The following is a 19,817-nucleotide window of genomic DNA, read 5'->3' on the forward strand; positions in this document are numbered from 1 at the left end:
CATGGTCTCTGCCTTGAGTTGTTCTAATTTTTTATTTGCTATTTAAAAGCATTCTAAGAAAAGAAAAAAAGAAGATTTTAAATCATTACCATGAATTTTATGGCTTATGTTTATGCTTTGCAATAACTGTAAACATAAGAACATTTCATTTATATGTGGACTCACTGAAAGTAGACATTTGTATTTCATAACTCATGCATGCATATGCATCTTGTTCTTATGAGAACAGTGGAAATGCTGCAAACAAAAAAACTTCTCAGCTTTTTCACTCATTGCTTAATAGGTGGACCTGCCACCAGCACTTTCTGCCTTTGGATTACTGATAAGGAAGGTCTGCAAGGTGAAAGAGCTACAGGTTGCCCTGTCTTTCCTTCTTGCATGCTGCTGTCAGTGTAAGTGCTTAGCTAATACAGGGAAGTACCATAAGAACAGATGCAGTAGGGTTCCTTGGCGGGACTGCTTTCTTACTACATTTGAAGCTAGATCTGGTTCAGATAGAAAGGGAGGCTTCTCGGGGATGTTCCTCATCTATGTAGCACACTTAACTTTGCACGCACATTGATTCTCACTGACACCCACGCATTGTGGATGCCACTGGAATTCTGTGTTCATGGGGCGCTGTGAATACTGTTTGCCCGTGGGTAGCAAGGAGGGTGGACAGACATATTGCAGGCATCTCCTCTGCTCCCATGCTGACTCCCTGGTCCCATCAGACTTCATTTACAAAACACAAGTTCAAGAGTGAAATTTCCAGATGACAACAGCAGAACATTAAACCAAGCTCCAGCCTTTCCGAGTGTAGGATTCTGGGTGATGGCGCAGGTCATATGCCCACAAAGCCAGCTGTAGTTTGAGGCTTCATCGAATCAGGAAAGACTGGTCAGAGGACATCTTCAATGGAGAACTGGCCTTCTCAAATCAAACAGGCTCCAAATAAGTTTTAACTCTCTTTTTCCAAATTCCCTGTAACTATGTGAACCCACCAATGGAATTTGTAATTACCCTAGTGCTGGAATTAGAAGGCGATTGGATCTGACGGCCTTGGACTGACAGCAGCCTTGGTGGAGAAGTTACCATGTAAACGGAAAGAAGAGCTGAGGTCACAGTTCACAGTGGCAGGCCAACAAACTTCACAGCTGCCGTTTATACAACATGTACTGTGTGCCTGTGACATACGCCTTACAAAGAACTTACTTAATCTTGACAACTAGAAGGCAAATATTATTAATACTTGCTTTATAAATGAGGAAACTGGGGCTCACAATCTTGCATAGTTTGCCCAAAGTCACCCAGATGGTAACTGACAGTTAAGATTCAGTTTCACGTTCATCCAATTCGAATAACCATGTTCTACCCACACAATAAGCTTCCTCCCCGGCCAATGATCACAGTCTGCATGGAGACGGCAGATGGTGTATCTGAGACGGCAAAGCTGGAAAAGAACCACAGAGAGGAGAGAGTCTGTGCAGAATTTGGGCTGAGAGGCGCATTGGCAAGCTAGCATGTATCCTAAGGTGGGGAGAGATTTGCTTGACAAAACCTAGTGGTGGATATCTTTTTCAATTTCTTTTTTTCTAACTATAACTAGCTAGGTAAATTAACAAGAAATAAAAATCAATATAAACAGAGTACTAGAGGGTATTGAGAGGTTGAATTAGGTGGGGGGGAAATGGGCCTAGATTGGAGAACAGCAAGAAACTGGTAGGCTGGGGGAGCCCTTTGCAAGGTAGCAAAGCCACAGCACAGAAAAGGAGTGGCCAGGGTCTCTCCTTGAATACATTCAAGGATGGAGGTCAAGGGTCAACCTCATCTGACTTCATCTCCCTTCTGGACATGGTCGGGAAAATAGTGGCAAGCATGCAAAGGGACCCAAAGTCATGGGTGGCTTGCCTCAGAACCCCAGGGGGTCTGAGGGTGGATACTGGACACATTCTTTCTTCATTATTTCTAGCTGTTGGCTCTTGTTTATCAAACTCAGGTTGGGGCAGGCAGTACCCTAAAGAAAACTGTGAAATACTCCAGTAGATTCTTAGTAACTCTTGTTCTCTTAACCAAAAAGATTCAAACTATACAACATGCATCACAAAATACTAATGGTTGCTAAAAAAAAAAATGGATGACCCTCAGAAACATTCTAGTAGGTGAAAGAAGCCAAACACTGAAGACCACATATTGGCATGAATACATTTGTCTGGGCAGCGTAGGCAAACCTAGGAGAGAAAGTAAGTTAATGAATAATTTGTTGCCTGAGGCTGTGGGTGGAAACAGAGAGTGTAAATGGGTGCCAAGTTTCTATCTGAGGTAGTGGAAATTTTTGAAAATGAGATTCTGGTGATAAAACAAGTGGATTTTATCACTGCAAATGATACTTCAATAGAGTAATTAAATATATATACATTCACGTTCATCACCACAAGGAAAGGCAGTTTGGTAGAAAGGTTGGAGTGCAGAAAGTTAAAAGAACTTTGAAAGGGCAACAGAGTTGGGTGCCACACTGGGTTTTGAATATGCTGAGCTTACAGCGTCTCCTTTGACATCCACGCCCATCATGAGATGAGTGGTGGGGTCTCTTTTTTAAAGATGAAGAAACCTGGAATCAAGTTTAGTGATTTGCTCAAAGTCTTCCACTTGGCAGGTGCCAGAGCCCTGCTCTCTCTGGTGACAGAGCCTCGGCCTCTTCACCTCTCTGCTGTGACACAACGATGCCTGTTAGATTTTCCCTCACGAAAATGACCCCTTTAGTAACATTTAAGAAATTAAATCTCCCTTTTGTCCAGGTTTGTTTCCACTGCAAGACTCCCTCTTCACTTCATAAACTCTCTCCCCGCCCAGGCCAGAGCATCCGGGAGGTTCCACCAATTTTCAGATGGATTGACATAACCCTGACAGCTACTGCCAGCCCCATCCCATGATTAGGAGATTACTGTGGTTAATCCCCCACTTCAAATATGTCCCCCTGTTTGTCCTCCAAAGACCTTCGGCGTTTGATATGCACATGTTATAAATAGTCCAGTGTTTATTTATAAACTTCAGAACACCCAGTTTCCATTTCCTGCCACTAGGGACCCAGAATAGGCCCTTAGTAATTTCTCTTGAAACATAATCACTTAACCATGGAAACTGCTGCTGTTCCAGCTGGCACAGTGTTGGATCCAGACCCCTGTTCGAATGTCAGTGATTGTCAAGTGCACTGCGTTTGTTAAGCCTGTGCTCAGAGAGACTCAGGTTCCAGTCCTGGCTCCCGTTTAACTGTCTGTGAGTCTTTGGGCTTACAGGTACTTAATTTCTTTGAGTCTTGAGTTTTCCCCATTTGCAAAAGGAAGATATTAATACCCTTTTGGCGGAACATCACCTGGACTATTTCACTGTTTAACTGTTCCAGTGTTGATGCAAAGATTGAATAAGGTAATATATAGAAAGGACCTGGTGTGACGCTGTATTTCAATGAGCGCCCCATATATGGGAGCTCTTAGGATAAGGGTCTCTTTGAGTTCAGAATAAAAGCGTATCCAGCACATTTTATTTTCTAAGACCAACCATAAACGACAAAAAAAAAAAACCCTGAAAAAAAGAAACCCCATCGTCAATGAAACTTTCAAAAAGCCACATCCCCAACTCACAAACTATGAAAAACAGCTTCTAACCGCAATGAAATTCAAAATTCATAATCAAAACCAAACCAGGGGAAGAGAGAAGCTGACAGTGAACATAAACACCTACGCACACCTCCAAAAAGAGCTCCAAATTCTCCAAAATAAGTGGCAAAACCCTGAAGGTCCAAACATTCAGGAAGTGACCCCTTACTCGGAAAGCAAGACTTGGGGAGCATGGAGGCTGCAGAAGCACCCCGGAGTCCCACTGAACCTTTCAAAGGGCAGGGAGAGTAGGGCTGAATGTGGCACTACACAGACAAAGGAAGAGATGGGGGCTGTAGTGGTCCTACAGGTGGAAGTGTTGGCAGCTGAAGAGAAGTACATGCTAACTCACCATACGGAAATCCTATGAAAGACAGGCATTCACTGCAAGCCAGGAAGACCTGCTCTTTATCCCCAAGACAGAGAACATGGTAGAGATGGTGAGGAAATATCCTAAAGCAAAATCCCTAAATTTAAGCTGTCTACTGCCCCAGTTCACATCCCCTGATCATTTCATACACTGCTCTTAAGTTAAAAGACAGCTAAGAAAGTAGGACCCTCATCCAAATATAAGCTACAATTAAAATGTAACTAGCGTGGGATTCAGGCAAATATATGAGAGTAATTCTGGTAAAGAGTATAGCCGGAAAGAGCCACACCAGTAAGTCAAAGGAAAACAAAATCAATAATCTCTTCTCCATGATATCAAAGGAATTTTTTTAAATTTCTCTTTTTATATAATAGACAGTCTGAGATTGAACAATAGAAGGAGAGAACAGAAGAAGACTGAAGTAAAAAATTAGATTAAAAAAAAAGAACTCTTAAAAAGCTTAAGAAATGGAAGAGGAAAATAAACCATATTAAAAACAGAAAAATAAAGGAATAAAAACTGCTAAAACATACTGACTGATGAAAGATAGATTTGAGAACACTAAGCAAAATAAAATAGGAATAAACAAAGGATTAAAATTATTACAGGGAAAATAATTAATATTAGTGATAGATAAAAGATCTAATATACCCATAAATGGCATTCTGAATGAAGCCAGTAGAATAAATGCAAATGAAAAACATTTGAAGATATAATAGAAAAGAGCATGCAGAAAAGGCATAATTGGGGAAAGTGACTTCAGTTCAGAGGTAAAGAAAGAATTCCTCTGGGCAAACAGGGAAGGGTCAGGTCACATGGAAGGGGAAAACGCGGTCTTCAGACTTATCCACAGCTGCATTTGAAACAAGGTGACCACAGACCAATGATTCACACAAAAAAAAGCTTAACCCAAGAATTTTAAACCCACGTATCTTTTAAGGATAAAAATGAGGACAAATATTTTTTTAACATTCAAGAACTCAGTGACTTTAGCACCCATAAACCCTCACGACAAAATATAACTTAGAACTGGTGATGAGTATTCAGTGCATTTAAACACAGCAAGAACATTAAGCAATTGTGAGAATTATGGTTGTATAACTTGGCAGAAAGTCTGAAGATATAAAAATGATATTGCTAATAAAAATCAAAAAGTGAAAATGAAAACATGGGAAAAAGTAAAAGTAGGCTGATTTCTTTATTATCTTAGCAACAAATAAATAGATATTGTTAAATAGAGAAAGAGAGTTACAAGACTAACTGCTAAGGGAACTAAATAGAAAATATGGCCCTTTCAAAATTTGAGCAATGTGATATGCCTTTAAAGGAAACTACAGACCAGGAATCAAAAGAAAATGAAGTAATTAAAAGAGAAAGTTCAATAACATGAAATTAGATGACAGAGTTAAGACCAACATATGTGTAATATAAACATATAAATGTGATAAATAATTTTATAAAGGAAATAGACAAAGTTAGAATCTAAAAATAAAAACCACTAGGTTTTTGCATGTATTATGTGCAAGAAATAATTCTAAAGCAAAGTGATCTAAAAGGTAAGGTAAAACATACAGGCAGACAAACAAGAACACAAATCCAGACATTAATATGAAATATAGCTAATATCTAATTAATAAATATGTATTAAATTAATAACTAATTCAAACTAAAAAAAGTGTTATATTGGACCAAAAAAAAGCCACTATATAATGATAAAAACTAAAATCTGCAACAAAAATTGATTATGAATTTCTATTTATCAGACCATATAATTTTACAATTTATAAATTGACTAAAAATTAGTAAGATGATCTACTTACATATTTAATAAACTGGGTATAATAAATATATGGAAAACTTTCTATCCTGAAGATAAAGAATACAACTTCTTTTTAAAGGCCTATGCAGTACTTAACAACAACAACAAAAAAGACAATATTAGTTCACAGAGAAAATCTCAATAAACTCCAGAAAGTAAAATATTTACACAACAATGATACCAAAATTAAAAAATTAAAAAAATTAAAAATTAAAAAAATAAATAAATATACATATATATATATATATATACATATATATATATATATACACACACAACATATTCTTGGATAAAGTAAAATGATCAATAACACACCATTACTAATAGCAAAACTAAAATCTACCATAGATTTTCAAAAAGAGAAATCTACCATCTAGATATTTGAAAACTGTGAAAAAATCCTGTTTCAAAGAGGAAATAAAAACTGAAATTGTAAACCATCTAGAACATGCTACAATGAAAAGACTGCATCAGAATCTGCAGAATATGGCTAAAGCACAGAGTTAAATTCATAGCCTTGAATACTCATACTACTAAATAGGAAAAAACAAAAATAGAAAAACATTCAACTTAAGAATTTAGAAAAACAAAAATACACCTAAGAAAAGCAGAAATTTATAAATTAGAAAACAAGAAGAACTCTAATTAAATCTAAGCTGATTATTTTGAAATAAATAAATAAATACCAAGAAATAAAAACTAGAATTGTCCTGGAATAATTAAGGAAATATAAACAGATAAATTATCATAACAGAAATTTAGACAGTTGCCAAGGAATTTAAAAAACATCAGTATATGATAGTTTCACAGCTAAATTTTTCTGACTTTCCAAAAATAAGTAATCCCAAATCTATTTAAATGGTGCTGGAGTACACACCAAAAAAATTGAAGAAACCTTCCTTAATATGATGCCAATTATGCATCTTAAGCCAAAAGTCAGATTTACATTTAATGAACAACACTAAAGTAGTTTCCAGTAATGCTGGACAAAAGCACAGTAACTTAGAATTGTTCTGGTAGTAAGTATGCTTCAATCAGGAGGTGATAGTTTATACTGTGGTAACAAAAATTGAGTGATTCAACACACAGAACTTTAGTTTTAAATCAAGTTACATGTCCAACATGAGTTAGTAGCAGACCTGGTTTCAGTCCCTCAGAAATCCGAAATGGTGATGCTCACAGAGGCTTCACCATTTTGCACCACACTATCTGGAACACAAGGACTATTTGGTTCCTGAAGGAAGGGAAGTGGTGAACGGACATTGCACACCTACTCTTGTATATTTCAGTCTGGAAAAAGCATATACCACTTTCACAGCCTATGGGACACATCTAGTCACACAGCCCTCTACTATACAGGAACAGGGAAATGTGGAACATTTGGGTATTTCAATAAGCAGAATATGTCTGCCACATAGAACTAGCCAGTGAATAACATCCAAGAGAAATAAAACATTATAAAAATTGGAAAGAATAAAGTAAAATTAGACCATACATGCTTAATAAAGCAGAAGCTGGGTCATAAAATAAATCAAGATCTAAGGTAGACTAAAATTAGTAAAAGATATATAAATGTGAATGATATGATTAACATGTTTGATCTAATAATAAAAAATAAACTTTAAGACAAAAGCATTATTTAGGATAAATGGATTATTACTTAATGATAAAAATAAAACTCCTAAGATATAATAAGCCAATCTGTTATCCATTGCTGCATAACAAACCATCCCAAAATGTGGTGGCTTAAATGAACAATGATTCTATGAGTTGTCCTAGTCAACTGAGCACCTGGGTTAACTGGGATCACTCATGTAGCTGAAATTCACCAAGAATGCAACTGGGGTGGAAACATTCAAGATGGCTTGATTCATATGGCTGATGACTTACCTAGGGGGGCTGATACAGCCGGGGCTGGTTGGGACTCTTCCCAGCAGGGCAGTGCACTTCTTACCTGATATTCCAGGGCTTCAAGATAATAAAAACATTGCCAGGCCTCTTAGAGGCCAGTCTCAACATTTGTACAGCTTTACTTCTGACACATTCTACTGGTCAAAGCAAGTCACAAGGCCTGGTAGATTCAAGGGTAAGGGATATGGAATTTATTTCTTGGTGGGACAAGCAGTGTGCACATACAGATATGAGAAGCATTATGAGTGGCCATCTCAAGAGACAGTCCACCCTCTAGTGACAAATATTTATATCCCTCTCGTATGAAAAAAAAAAAACAGTTCCAGAAACCCCCAAAGATTTCTCCAATCACAGTATCAAATTCAGATGTAAAGTATACAGTCACCTAAATCAGGTCCAAATGTTGGTGAAACTCCTCCACTGTGGTTCTCAGGTAAGAAACATACATACAAAGAGAAACAATAATGGTGTGCCAAGCTACTAAGTAAAGAACAGTTCTAAGTGTGTATGCATCTCATAAAATAAGGCCACAATATACAACCAAAAATGGACAAAAATGAAAGAAGAAATAGACAAATTCACAACTATAGTGGGAAACTTTAATATAATTCCCTGGGTAATTAACAGAAAATCAGGAAAAAATTGTAACTATACACCAACAATAAATACTTAGAAAAAAAGTTTAATGATATCACAGTAGCATCAAAAACATGTTAAATACTCAGGAATAAACCTAACCTGAGTAACTAGAAACTTCTTGTGAGAAATTCAAGCTGATCTTTGCAAATGGAGAGATATGCCATGTTAATGGATTGGAAGAGTTAATCTATATTAATTTATATAAATTAACTTATAGATTCAATGCAATTCCAATTATTAAAAATCCAATAGTTTTTTTTTGAGAGGATGGGAGTAGGAATTGACAAATTATTTTTAAGTGCATAGAAAAACACAAAGAACCAAACATTTTTGAAGAAAAACAGTGTATGAGTTAAACTATTAGATAATAAAACTTGTATAAAGCAATAATAATTAGAACAGAACAACTGGAACAGAAAAGAGTTTCCAGAATCAGACCCACATGATTTTTTGGTTTTATGACAAAGGTGAAATTGCACTGTACTGTGGAAAGAATGGATTTTCAATAAATATTAGGGCTGGGTAAATTGGGTATCTATAAAGGGATATAAACCTTTACTTACACACAAAATTAGTTCCAATCTCTCTCTTGTTCTCTATGCATATATATATATATATATATATATATATATATATATATATATATATAAGATTCTAGAAAACAACTTAGGGACAGAACCATAAAAGAAAAGATTGATAAATTGGACTATAGCAAAGTTAGAATGTGGTGGTTCATCAAAAGGCACTATCAAACAGTGAAAATATTGACAGAAGATATTTGCTATATATGTATCTCTGAAAAAGGATCCATACCCAGGGTTTGAGAGAACCACAAAATAGAATGACAAAGACAGAAAACCAACAGAAAAATAGGGAAGCATTTGAACAGACATTTCACATAAAAAAGACTATTTAAATCACCAATTAAAATAGGAAAACATGTTCAAATGCATGATTCATCAGGGACATGAAAATTAAAACCACATTGAGAATAATCCCAGAAGAATGGCTAAAATTTACAAAACTGTAATACCAATATCAGTAAGGATTATAGAGCAGTGAAACCTCTCACACCGTGGTTGATAGGGTGTGAATTAGCACAACCACTCTGGAAAATAATTTAGCAGAACCTTCTAAACTGAAAATAGGCAAACTACATGAGCCAGGAATTCTACTCCCAGGTACATACCCCATAGAAATGCATGCACACCAGAAAACATTCATAGCAGTGCTATTTGTATTAGCTCCAAAAGCACAAAAATACTCTTTGTTCCTATTGAGGTCTTCCTGCTGAACTGAGATGGATTAATCTCTATTTATCCTTATGTGCTTTGTCTTGTCAGTAGGTAGGATGTAGCAGGATACATGTAAGGTAATACGCATTTGCAGGTGTGAAATGAAATATGCCCTTAAGAAGACCAAGGTGTGGGCCAAGAAAACAGGGTAGGAAAAATTATTGGAAAGGAAGAAATGTTATTCCTCACGGCAGCTGATGTCTTGGGGGATCTTTGTTGACCAGTATGACAGGATGAAACTTGACTTTAAAGAAGCAATTAAAGCAACACATTTACATCATGATTTTTAAAAAATTAAACAGTATAGAAAGACATAAAATATATATCTCCTTACCATCCACAGATCCTCAAAGGTAACTACTTTTTTAGGTCTACTTTCTAGGGAAAAAAAAGTATAGCAGTTTATATACATACATGTGTGTGTGTGTGTGTGTATGTTATATATTCTGTTTTTTATCTTCACATTAATCAGGGTCGTCTGGCCTTCTGTGTGCAGGGTTACCTTAATCTTAATGACCACATTGCATGTCGTTGTGTAGATGTATTAGAATAGTCTTCAACAGTCCCATATTCGTGATTTTTTCTGTTGCTTCCTGCATTTTGGCAGTTATGAATGATGCTACAATAAACATTATTTGAGAACTATCTTCAAGTATTTTCCTTAAGGTAATTTCCCAGCAGTAAAAATGTGGGGTCAAGGGCATGTGCTTTTTTTAAACCCTTACATGTATTTTTTTCATTGTGATCGTAGGGCAGGAAACTTTGATTAGTAGTCAAAGATGAATACTTCCACTTCCGGTGTTCTAATTCACTACTGCATCCTGCTCTTTGAAAACGCAATTTCTCAGACATGTTCCTCGGGACTAGCATGACAATGCGCTCCTCTCAGATCTAAACCAAAATACTATTCCTGAGAAAACTTCTCTTTCAGTCTCAGCCCTGGGAAGGAGGTCTTCATGCTGCCGTGGATATCACTGCTGGTCCTGGGTGAGTAGACTGGCTCGACAAGGGTCCTGGGTGGGGTAGGGACAACCTTTCTCCCCACGATGGCCATGACCCTTTGTTTGGGGCTCAGCCCCTGCTCAGAGATCCTTCCCTGCTCAGGGTACCGTGTTCTCAGGATTTACTACACAGCTCAGGGGTTCCTCCCCTGAGGCTGAAGGAATGGTCAGAGCTGAAATAAATCTTCAACCTTACAGGGCAGGAAATCACAATGACCACAAGGGTTAAGGGTCTATTCATTTTTTTTCTACAATAAATATTACTTCATGAAGTTCAGAAAATATATTATGCTTGCTTGTTCATACTGCTTTACTTTCCTTTGTGCAAAGGAGATGTATTTATTCCTTGTATAGCAAGCCTGGGTGCGGGAGGGTAAGGTTTCTAACATGAAACATGTCTCTTGCGTCTGCTCACAAGTGCAAACCACAGCAGCGATTGGTAGATAACACAAGGAGAGGGAAGAGAAAACAGGGACGCGGAGGGGGAAGTGAGCAAGACGAGGGAAAAACCTACTTCTATCCCCTAGGTTTACTGAAATATAACTGGCAAATAAAAATTGTGTGTTTAAGATATACAAGGTGATATTTTGACATACACATATTATGAAATAGTTACCACAATCAAACGAAATAACATTTCTATTACATCTCATAGTTATCTTTTGTGTGAGAGTGTGGTAAGAATATTCAGGATCTACTGTCCTTGCAAATTTCAAGTAGACAACTATTAACTATAGTCACCATGCTATACATTAGATCTGCTGTACATTCATCTCATAACTGAAAGTTTGTTTCATTTGACCAACATCTCCCTGGCTCCCCGCCACCCCCCCCCCCACACACACACATCACCTGGAAAATGCCATTTCTGTTTCTGTGAGTTTAAGTGTTTTAGATTCCACATATAACTGAGATCATGCAGTATTTGCTTGTCTTTGTCTGGCTTATTTCTCTTAGCATTATGCCCTCTGGGTTCACCTATGTTGTCATAATGGCAGGCTTTCCTTCTTCACTTAAGGCTAAATAATATTCCATTGCATATATGAGGCACATTTTCTTTATCAATTCATCAGTTGATAGACACTTAGACTGTGAGTGTTGCTGAATGAACACGGGAATATAGATATCTCTCTGAGATACCGATTTCATTTCCTTTGGATATGTACCCAAAGGAAGTGGGATTGCTGGGTCGTATGATAGTTTTATTTTTTAATTTTTAAAGAAAACTCCATATTATTTTGCACAGTGGCTGTACCATTTTACTTTCCCACCAACAGTATATAAGGGTTCCCTTTTCTCTGCATCCCAGCCAACACTTCTCATTTCTTGTCTTTTTGGTAATAGCCATTCTAACGTGTGAGGTGGTATCTTGTTGTGGTTTTGATTTGCATTTCCTGATGATTAGGGATGTTGAGCATCTTTTCATGTACTTGTTGGCCAGTTGTACGTCTTCTATCAGGTCCTTACCTGTTTTTTAATGAAGTGATTTGTTTTCTTGCTGTTGATTTGTTGGACTTCCTTATACATGTGAGATATTTTAACCCCTTAGTGAATAGATAGTCTGCAAATATTTCCTCCCATTTCATAGCTTACTTCTTCATGCTATTTTTTCCCTTGCTGTACAAAAGCTTTTTCCTTGGGTGTAAGTCCATTAGTCTGGGTTGCTTTGGTTGCCTCTGATTTTGGGACCATATCAAAACAAAAAGAAAAAAATCATGTCCCAGACCAATGCCAAGAAGCTTCTTCGCTATGTTTTCTTCTAGTAGTTCTACAGTTTCAGGTCTTATATTTAAGTCATTAATATATTTTGAGTTGATTTTTTTATATAGTGAGATGAAAAGATCTAATTTTCTTTCTCTTCATCTAGATACTGTTTTCCCAGCCCATTTCCTTTTCCCACTGTGTGTTCTTGGTACCCTTTTTGAAGACCAGCCAACTGTAATTATGTCTACTTATTTCTGGGCTCTCTGTTCTGTTCCATTTTTCTGTATGCCTGTTTTCATGCCAGTTTTGATTACTATAGCTTTGTAATAGAGTTTGAAGTCAGGAAGATGATGTCTCTAGTTTTGTTCTTGCTCAGTATTGCTATGGCTTTTTGAGTATTTTGTAGCTCTATATGAATTTTGGGATTTCTTTTCTATTTCTGTGAAAAATGCTAATGCAATTTTGATAGAGCTTGCATTAAATCTGCAGATTGCTTCATATAATATGGACATTTTAAAATGTATTAATTCTTCCAACTATGAACACATATAGCTTCCATTTATTTGTGTCTTCTTCAATTTCTTTGAATAATGTTTTGTAGTTTCCAGTCTAGAGATATTCACTTCCTTGGTTAAATTTACTCCTAAATATCTTACTATTTTTGATGCTCTCATAATTGGGACTGTTTTCCTAATTCCTTTATCAAACAGTTCATTGTTAGTGTACAGAAATGCAACTAATTTTTGCATATTGATTGTGTGTCCTGCAACTTTACTAAATTTCTTAGTTCTAACAGTGTTTTGATAGTCTTTATAGGTTTTTTGTATATAAGATCATATCATCTGCAAACAGAGATAATTTTACATCTTCTTTTCTGACTTTAATGCCTTTGATATATTTTACTTGCCTAATCACTCTAGCTAGGACTTCCATGCTATGTTGAATAGATGTAGCTAGAGTGAGCATTTTTTCCTGTTCCTGGTCTTAGAGGAAAAGCTTTGAGCTTTTTACCATTGAGTATGATGTTAGCTGTAGGTTTGTCATATATGGCCTTTACTAGGTTGAGATAATTTCCTTCTATGCCTAATTTGTTGAGATTTTTATCATGAAAGTGTGTTGAATTTTGTCAAATTTTTCAATGCATCTGTTGAAACGATCATGATTTTTATCCTTCATCTGTTTAAGTGATGTATCACATTTATTGACTTGCATATGTTGGGTCATCCTTTCATCCTAGGAATAAATGCCACATGATCCTTTCAATATACCATTGAAGGCGGTTTGGTAGTATTTTGTTTTAGGGTTAGTGGCCTGCAATTTTGTTTTCCTGCAGTATACTTGTTTGGCTAATTTTGCACAGTGTGTTTGTGAGTATTCTTCTTCATTTTTGTGGAAGAGTTTGAGAAGGGGGGAGTAAGTCCTTTAAATGTTTGGTAGAATTCACAAGTAAAGTCAACTGGTCCTAGCATTTCCTTTGTTATTCAGTTTTCTGGTGTATAATATTAATAATAGTCTCTTCGATTGTTTCCACTTCTGTGATTATCAGTTGTAATGTCTCCTCTTTAATTTCTGATTTTGAGCCTGCTCTCTTTTTTTCTTAGTCTAGCTAAAGATTTGTCAATTTAGTTTATCTTTTAAAAAATCAGCTTTTAGTTTTGTTGATCTTTCTACTGCTTTTTATTCTCTATTTCATTTATTTCTACTCTTATCTTTATTATTCCCTTTCTCCTATTAATCTTGGTCTTCTTTTCCTAAATCTTTGAGGTATAAAGTTAGGTTTGAAAATTTTCTTTTTTCTTAATGTAGACATTTATCACTATTAACTTCTCTCTTAGAATTGCTTTTGCTATGTCGCATCAGTTTTAGTATTGTGTTTCCATTTTCATTTCTCTCAATGTATTTTCTGATTTTCCTTTTGATTTTTTCTTTGACCAACTGGTTGTTCAGGAGTGTGCTGCTTAGTTTTCATTTATTTGTTAATATTCTAATTTTCATCCTGTTATTAATTCCTAGTTTCATATCATTGGATCAGAAAATACACTTGACATGATTTCAATCTTCTTAAATTTGTTAAGACTTGTTTTGTGACCTAACATATGATCTACCCTGGAGAACAGTCCATATTCACTTAAGAAGAATGTGTATTGTACAACTATAGGTTAAAATATTCTATATATGTTCATTTGGTGGATATACTAGAAATATACACTACTTGGTCTATAGTGTTGTTCAAGTCTGCTATTTCCCTATTGATTTTCTGCAAATGATCTACCAATTGTTGAAAGTGGAATATTGAAGTCCCCTACTATTAGTGTATTATCTATATCTCATTTCAGTTCTGTTAATATTTGTTTTCTATATTTAGTTGCTGTCATACGGAATGCATATATATTATGGTTGTTGTATCCTCTTGAATTGTTCCCTTTATCATTATATAATGTTTTTCTTTTCTCTTACTACAGCTTTTGACTTAAAATCTTTTTTTCACAAAAGTAGAGTTCCCCCTGCTCTCTTTTAGTTACCATTTACATGGAATATCTTTTTCAACACCTTCATTTTTAGCCTAAATGTGTCCTTAAAGTGAATCTCTTATAAGCAGCATGTAATTGATATTTTTAATCCATTGAACCACTCTATGCTTTTTATTAGAAAATTTAATCCTTTTATATTAAAAGTAGCTATTGTTAGACTTACTGTTGCCATTTTGTTCATGCTTTTCTTTTTTTATTAAAGTATCATGATACACAATCTTATGTTGGTTTCAATATACAACACAGTAGTTCAACAGTTACCTATATTATTAAATCCTCACTCCCTCTAGTGTGGTTACTATCTATCAACTTAGTAAGATATGATAGATCAGTGACTATATTCTTCATGCTGTACTATTGTCCCCATGACCAACTTATATTGTGTTATGAATTATTGTGCCCCTTTACCCCCTTCACCCTCTCCCTCAACTCACCCCAACTCCTTCCCCTTGGTAACCACAAGTCACTTCTCAGTGCCTATGGGTCTTCTACTACTTTGTTCCTCCTGTTTTGTTTTGTTTTTATATTCCACAAATAAGTGAAATCATATGCTATTTGTCTTTCTCTGCCTGGTGTATTTCACAGAGCACAACCCCCTCCAGATCCATTTACATTGTTGCAAATAGGAAGATTTCTTTTCTTTTTATAGCTGAATAATATTCCACTGTGTATATGTACCATCTCTTCATTATCCATTCATCTACTGATGAACACTTAGGTCACTTCCATACCTTGGCTACTGCAAATAGTGCAGCAATAAACATAGGAATGCATATATCTTTTTGAATCATGGATTTTGTTTTCTTCAGGTAAATTCCTAGGAGTGAGATTACTGAGTCAAATGATATTTCTATTTTTAGTTTTTTGAGAAACCTCCATATTGCTTTCCACAGAGGTTGCACCACATGACATTCCCACCAACAGTGGAGGAGGGTTCCCCTCCAGCATTAGTTATTTTTTGTCTTTTGGATAGTGGACATCCTAACTGGTGTGAAATGATATCTCATTGTGGTTTTAATTTTCATTTCCTGGATGATAAGTGATACAGAGCATCTTATCATGTGCCTCTGGGCCATTTGTATTTCCTCTCTGGAGAAGTGACTTTTCAGGTCCTCTACCCATTTTTTAATTGGGTTCTTTATTTTTGGATGTTGAGGCAATTGACTTCTTTATATATTTTGGATGTTAACCCTTTATCTTATAAGTCATTTACAAATGTATTCTCCCTTACTGTGGAATGCCTTTTTGTTCTGCTGATGGTATCATTTGCTGTACAGAAGCTTTTTAGTTTGATGTAGTCCCACTTGTCCATATTTTATTTTGTTTCCTTTGCCCAAGGAGTTGTGTCCAGGAAAAAATTTCTCATGCTTATATTAAAGACATTTTTGCCTATGTTTTCTTCTAAGAGTTTTATAGTTTTATGACTTACATTCAGGTCCTTGATTCATTTCAAGTTTACTTTTGTGTATGAAGTTAGACAATAATCCAGTTTCATTCTCTTACATGTAGCTGCCCAGTTTTGGCAACAACAGTTGTTGTTTTGCCATTGTATATCCATGGCTCCTTTATCATATCTTACTTGATCATGTATGCATAGGTTTATATCTGGTCTCTATATTCTGTTCCATTGATCAATGGGTCTGTTCTTGTGCCAGTACAAAATTGTTTTGATTATTGTAGCTTTGTAGCAGAGCTTGAAGTCAGGGAGCATAATCCCCATAGCTTTGTTCTTTTTAAGGATTGCTTTGGCTATTCAGGGTCTTCTGTGGTTCCATATGAATTTTAGAACTATTTATTCTAGTTTGTTGAGGAATGCTATTGGTATTTTGATAGGGATTGCATTGAATCTATATATTGCTTTGGGCAGGATGGCCCTTTTGACAATATTAATTCTTCCTATCCCTGAGCACAGGATATATTTCCATTTATTGGTGCCTTCATTAATTTCTTTCATCAGTGTCATAATTTTCAGAGTAAAGGTTTTTCACCTCCTTGGTTAGGTTTATTCCTAGGTATTTTATTCTTTTTGATGCAGTTGTAAATGGAGTTGTTTTCTTGGTTCTTCTTTATGCACTTTGTTGTTATTATATAGGAATGCAACAGATTTCTGTATATTAATTTTGTATCCTGCAACTTTGCTGAATTCAGTTATCAGTTCTAATAGATTTTTGGTGGAGTCTTTAGGGTTTTCTGTGTATAATATGTCATCTGCAAATAGTGACAGCTTAATTTCTTCCTTACCAATTTGGGTGCATTTTATCTTTGTGTTGTCTGCCATGGCTAGGACCTCCAGTACTATGTTGAACACAAGTAATGAGAATGGGGATCCTTGCCTTATTCCTAATCTCAGAGGAAAGGCTTTCAGCTTTTTCCTGTTAAGAATGATGTTGGCTGTGGGTTTTTCATATGTGGCCTTTATTATGTTGAGGTACATACCCCCATACACATTTTGTTAAGAGTTTGTATCATGAATGGATGTTAAATTTTGTCAAATGCTTTTTCAGCATATATTGAGATGACCATGTGATGTATGACATTGACTGATTTATGGATATTGTACCATCCTTGCATACCTAGAATAACTCCCACTTGGGTCATGATGGATGATCTTCTGATACATTTTTCAATTTGGTTTGCTAATATTTTGTTGAGGATTTTTGCATTTATGTTCATCAGGGATATTGGTCTATAATTTTCATTTTTTGTGGTGTTTTTGTCTTGTTTTGGTATTAGAGTGTTGCTGACCTCATAGAATGAGTTTGGAACTATTCCCTCCTCTTCTACTTTTTGGAATACTTTATAAAGGATGGTTATTAGCTCTTCTGTAAATGTTTGGTAGAATTCAGATATGAAGCCATCTGTACCTGAGGTTTTGTTTTTGGGGAGTTTTTTGATTATCAATTTGATTTCATTGTGGTAATTGGTCTGTTCAGTTTTTGTGTTTCTTCCTAGGTCAGTCTTAGAAAGTTGTATTTCTCTAGAAAGTTGTCCACTTCTTCTAGGTTGTCCAATATATTGACATATGATAGGAAGAAGAAAGAAAGAGAGAAAGAGAGAAAGAGAGAAAGAGAGAAAGAGAAGAGAAAGAGAGAAAGGAAAGAAAGAGAGAAAGAGAGAAAGAGAGAAAGGAGGGAGGGAGGGAAGGAGGGAGGAAAAATAACAAACAAAAGCTGGATGAGTCAACCACCGCTAGACCTGCCTTACAAGAAAAGCTAAAAGGAGTTCTTCAACTTGAAATGAAAGGATGCTAATTAGCAACATGAAAACACACAAAAGCATAAAACTCAATGGTAATGGTAAGCATATAGTCAAATTCAGAATACTTTAATACTGTGTCTTAGTCCATTAGTTCTGCTGTGTCAAAAATACTATAGTAGCAGTCTATAAACAATATTTTCTCACAGTTCTGGAGGCTGAAAAGTCTTGTATCAAGCCACCAGTAGATTCATCTCTGGTGAAGGCCTATGTCATCATAGAAAGTCATCTTCTCACTGACCTCACATGGCACAGGGGTGAGAGAGCTCTCTCTGGCCTATTTCATAAGGGCACTAATCTCATTCATGAGGGCTTTGACCTCCATCATCTCCAAAAGGCCCATCTCCTAATACTATCACCTTATGGATCAGACTTTTAACACATGAATTTGGGCGGTACACATTCAGAGCATAGCATACTGTATGGTGGTATGCAAATTACTTTTAATTCCAGTATAAAAGTTTTAGAAGACAAAAATATTAAAAATGACCATAACTAAAATAATTTTCTAATGTATACATAGTATAAAAAATATGTAAATTCTGACATGTAGGTATCTACAAAATGTGGGAGGGGAGTAAAAGTGTAGAGATTTTATATGTGATTGAAATAAATAGCTTAAATCGGCTATTATAACTATAAGATGTTTTATATAGGCCTCATGGTAATCACAAAGGGAAAAACTATAGTAAGTACACAAAAGATTAAAAAGAGAGTGATCAAAGCAAACTATTATAAAAAATCATCAAATCACAAAGGAAGACAATAGGAGAGGAAAAAGGAATGATAAGACAGTCATAAAACAATGAACAAGAGATTCTTGGAGAAAAAAGATAGTGGAGTAGGAAGGCAAGGCAGAAACCTCCTCCCCAAAATACATAAAACATGAAAATACAGCAAATACAGCTAAACATGAAAAAGACCCAAAGATTGAAGAACAGACAACCTACATCTGGGGAAGAAGAGAAGACCTCACAGAAAAGTGGAAAAGCCCTGACCGAATGGAACCCAAGCCCTCCCCCAACCCCAGCCAACAGGTGGGAGAAAGAGGAATGGAGCAGAGAGGGAGTAGGAGCTCAGGATCCCTGAACGCCTGGCCCCGGAGGTCTGCTCCAGGAGCACGAGCCCACATTATACGGGGTTCTGGTCATTAGCAGGCCTGGACACCAAGGACAGGTGGAATACTCAGCAAGGCTGAGATCCCAGCCATTTGTGGAGAACAGGCATGCTTCACCAGTCCCCCTGAGACAAAAGCAAAGCATGCAGTTTGAAAGACTTCCCAGCAGCAGGAGGGGTATCAGAGGGGCAAGTGTTGGATGGAACTTTATCAGGAGAAAGAGTAGGTGGATGATATCTCCTCAGCCCTCCCTTGGGCCAACAGGTCAGGCACTCTCAGGAGCCCCAAACACTATATCACCCTCGCCAGCAATGCAGCCCCAAAGTTCCTCTCTGCACATACTGCTGGCAGACAATCCACTTGGCCCAAGAGCAGCATCAGACTTTGCTGCCTGGCAGGTGGAAGGAGATTCTCCCAACTTTTCCTGCTCCATTTCAGCCCAACTGGGGAGGTATCTGCAAGGAGCCAACACCAAGAGCTCCTTACTCCCCATGGGTGTCCAAGCCCAGTGCTGTGATCACAGAAGAGACTTCTGTGCTG

At 36.4% G+C, this 19,817-nt stretch overlaps 1 protein-coding gene across 3 annotated transcripts in view; it reads left to right on the forward strand.

The window, feature by feature from the left end:
• The first annotated feature begins 10,460 nt into the window (after window positions 1-10,460).
• The window catches only part of FCRL5 (Fc receptor like 5), a 37,432-nt gene continuing 28,075 nt past the window's right edge, over window positions 10,461-19,817 (forward strand). For 2 of the 3 annotated variants that reach the window (XM_073221291.1, XM_073221293.1), the window contains exon 1: window positions 10,462-10,656. In XM_073221291.1, the coding sequence (XP_073077392.1) occupies window positions 10,626-10,656 (31 nt within the window). In that variant the 5' untranslated portion in view covers window positions 10,462-10,625. Of the gene's footprint in view, window positions 10,657-19,817 lie in introns of all 3 variants that reach the window. The other variant, XM_073221292.1, reaches the window with a different exon arrangement.

The sequence above is a fragment of the Manis javanica genome, chromosome 14 (genome assembly GCF_040802235.1).
Source record: "Manis javanica isolate MJ-LG chromosome 14, MJ_LKY, whole genome shotgun sequence".
NCBI classification, from domain to species: domain Eukaryota; kingdom Metazoa; phylum Chordata; class Mammalia; order Pholidota; family Manidae; genus Manis; species Manis javanica.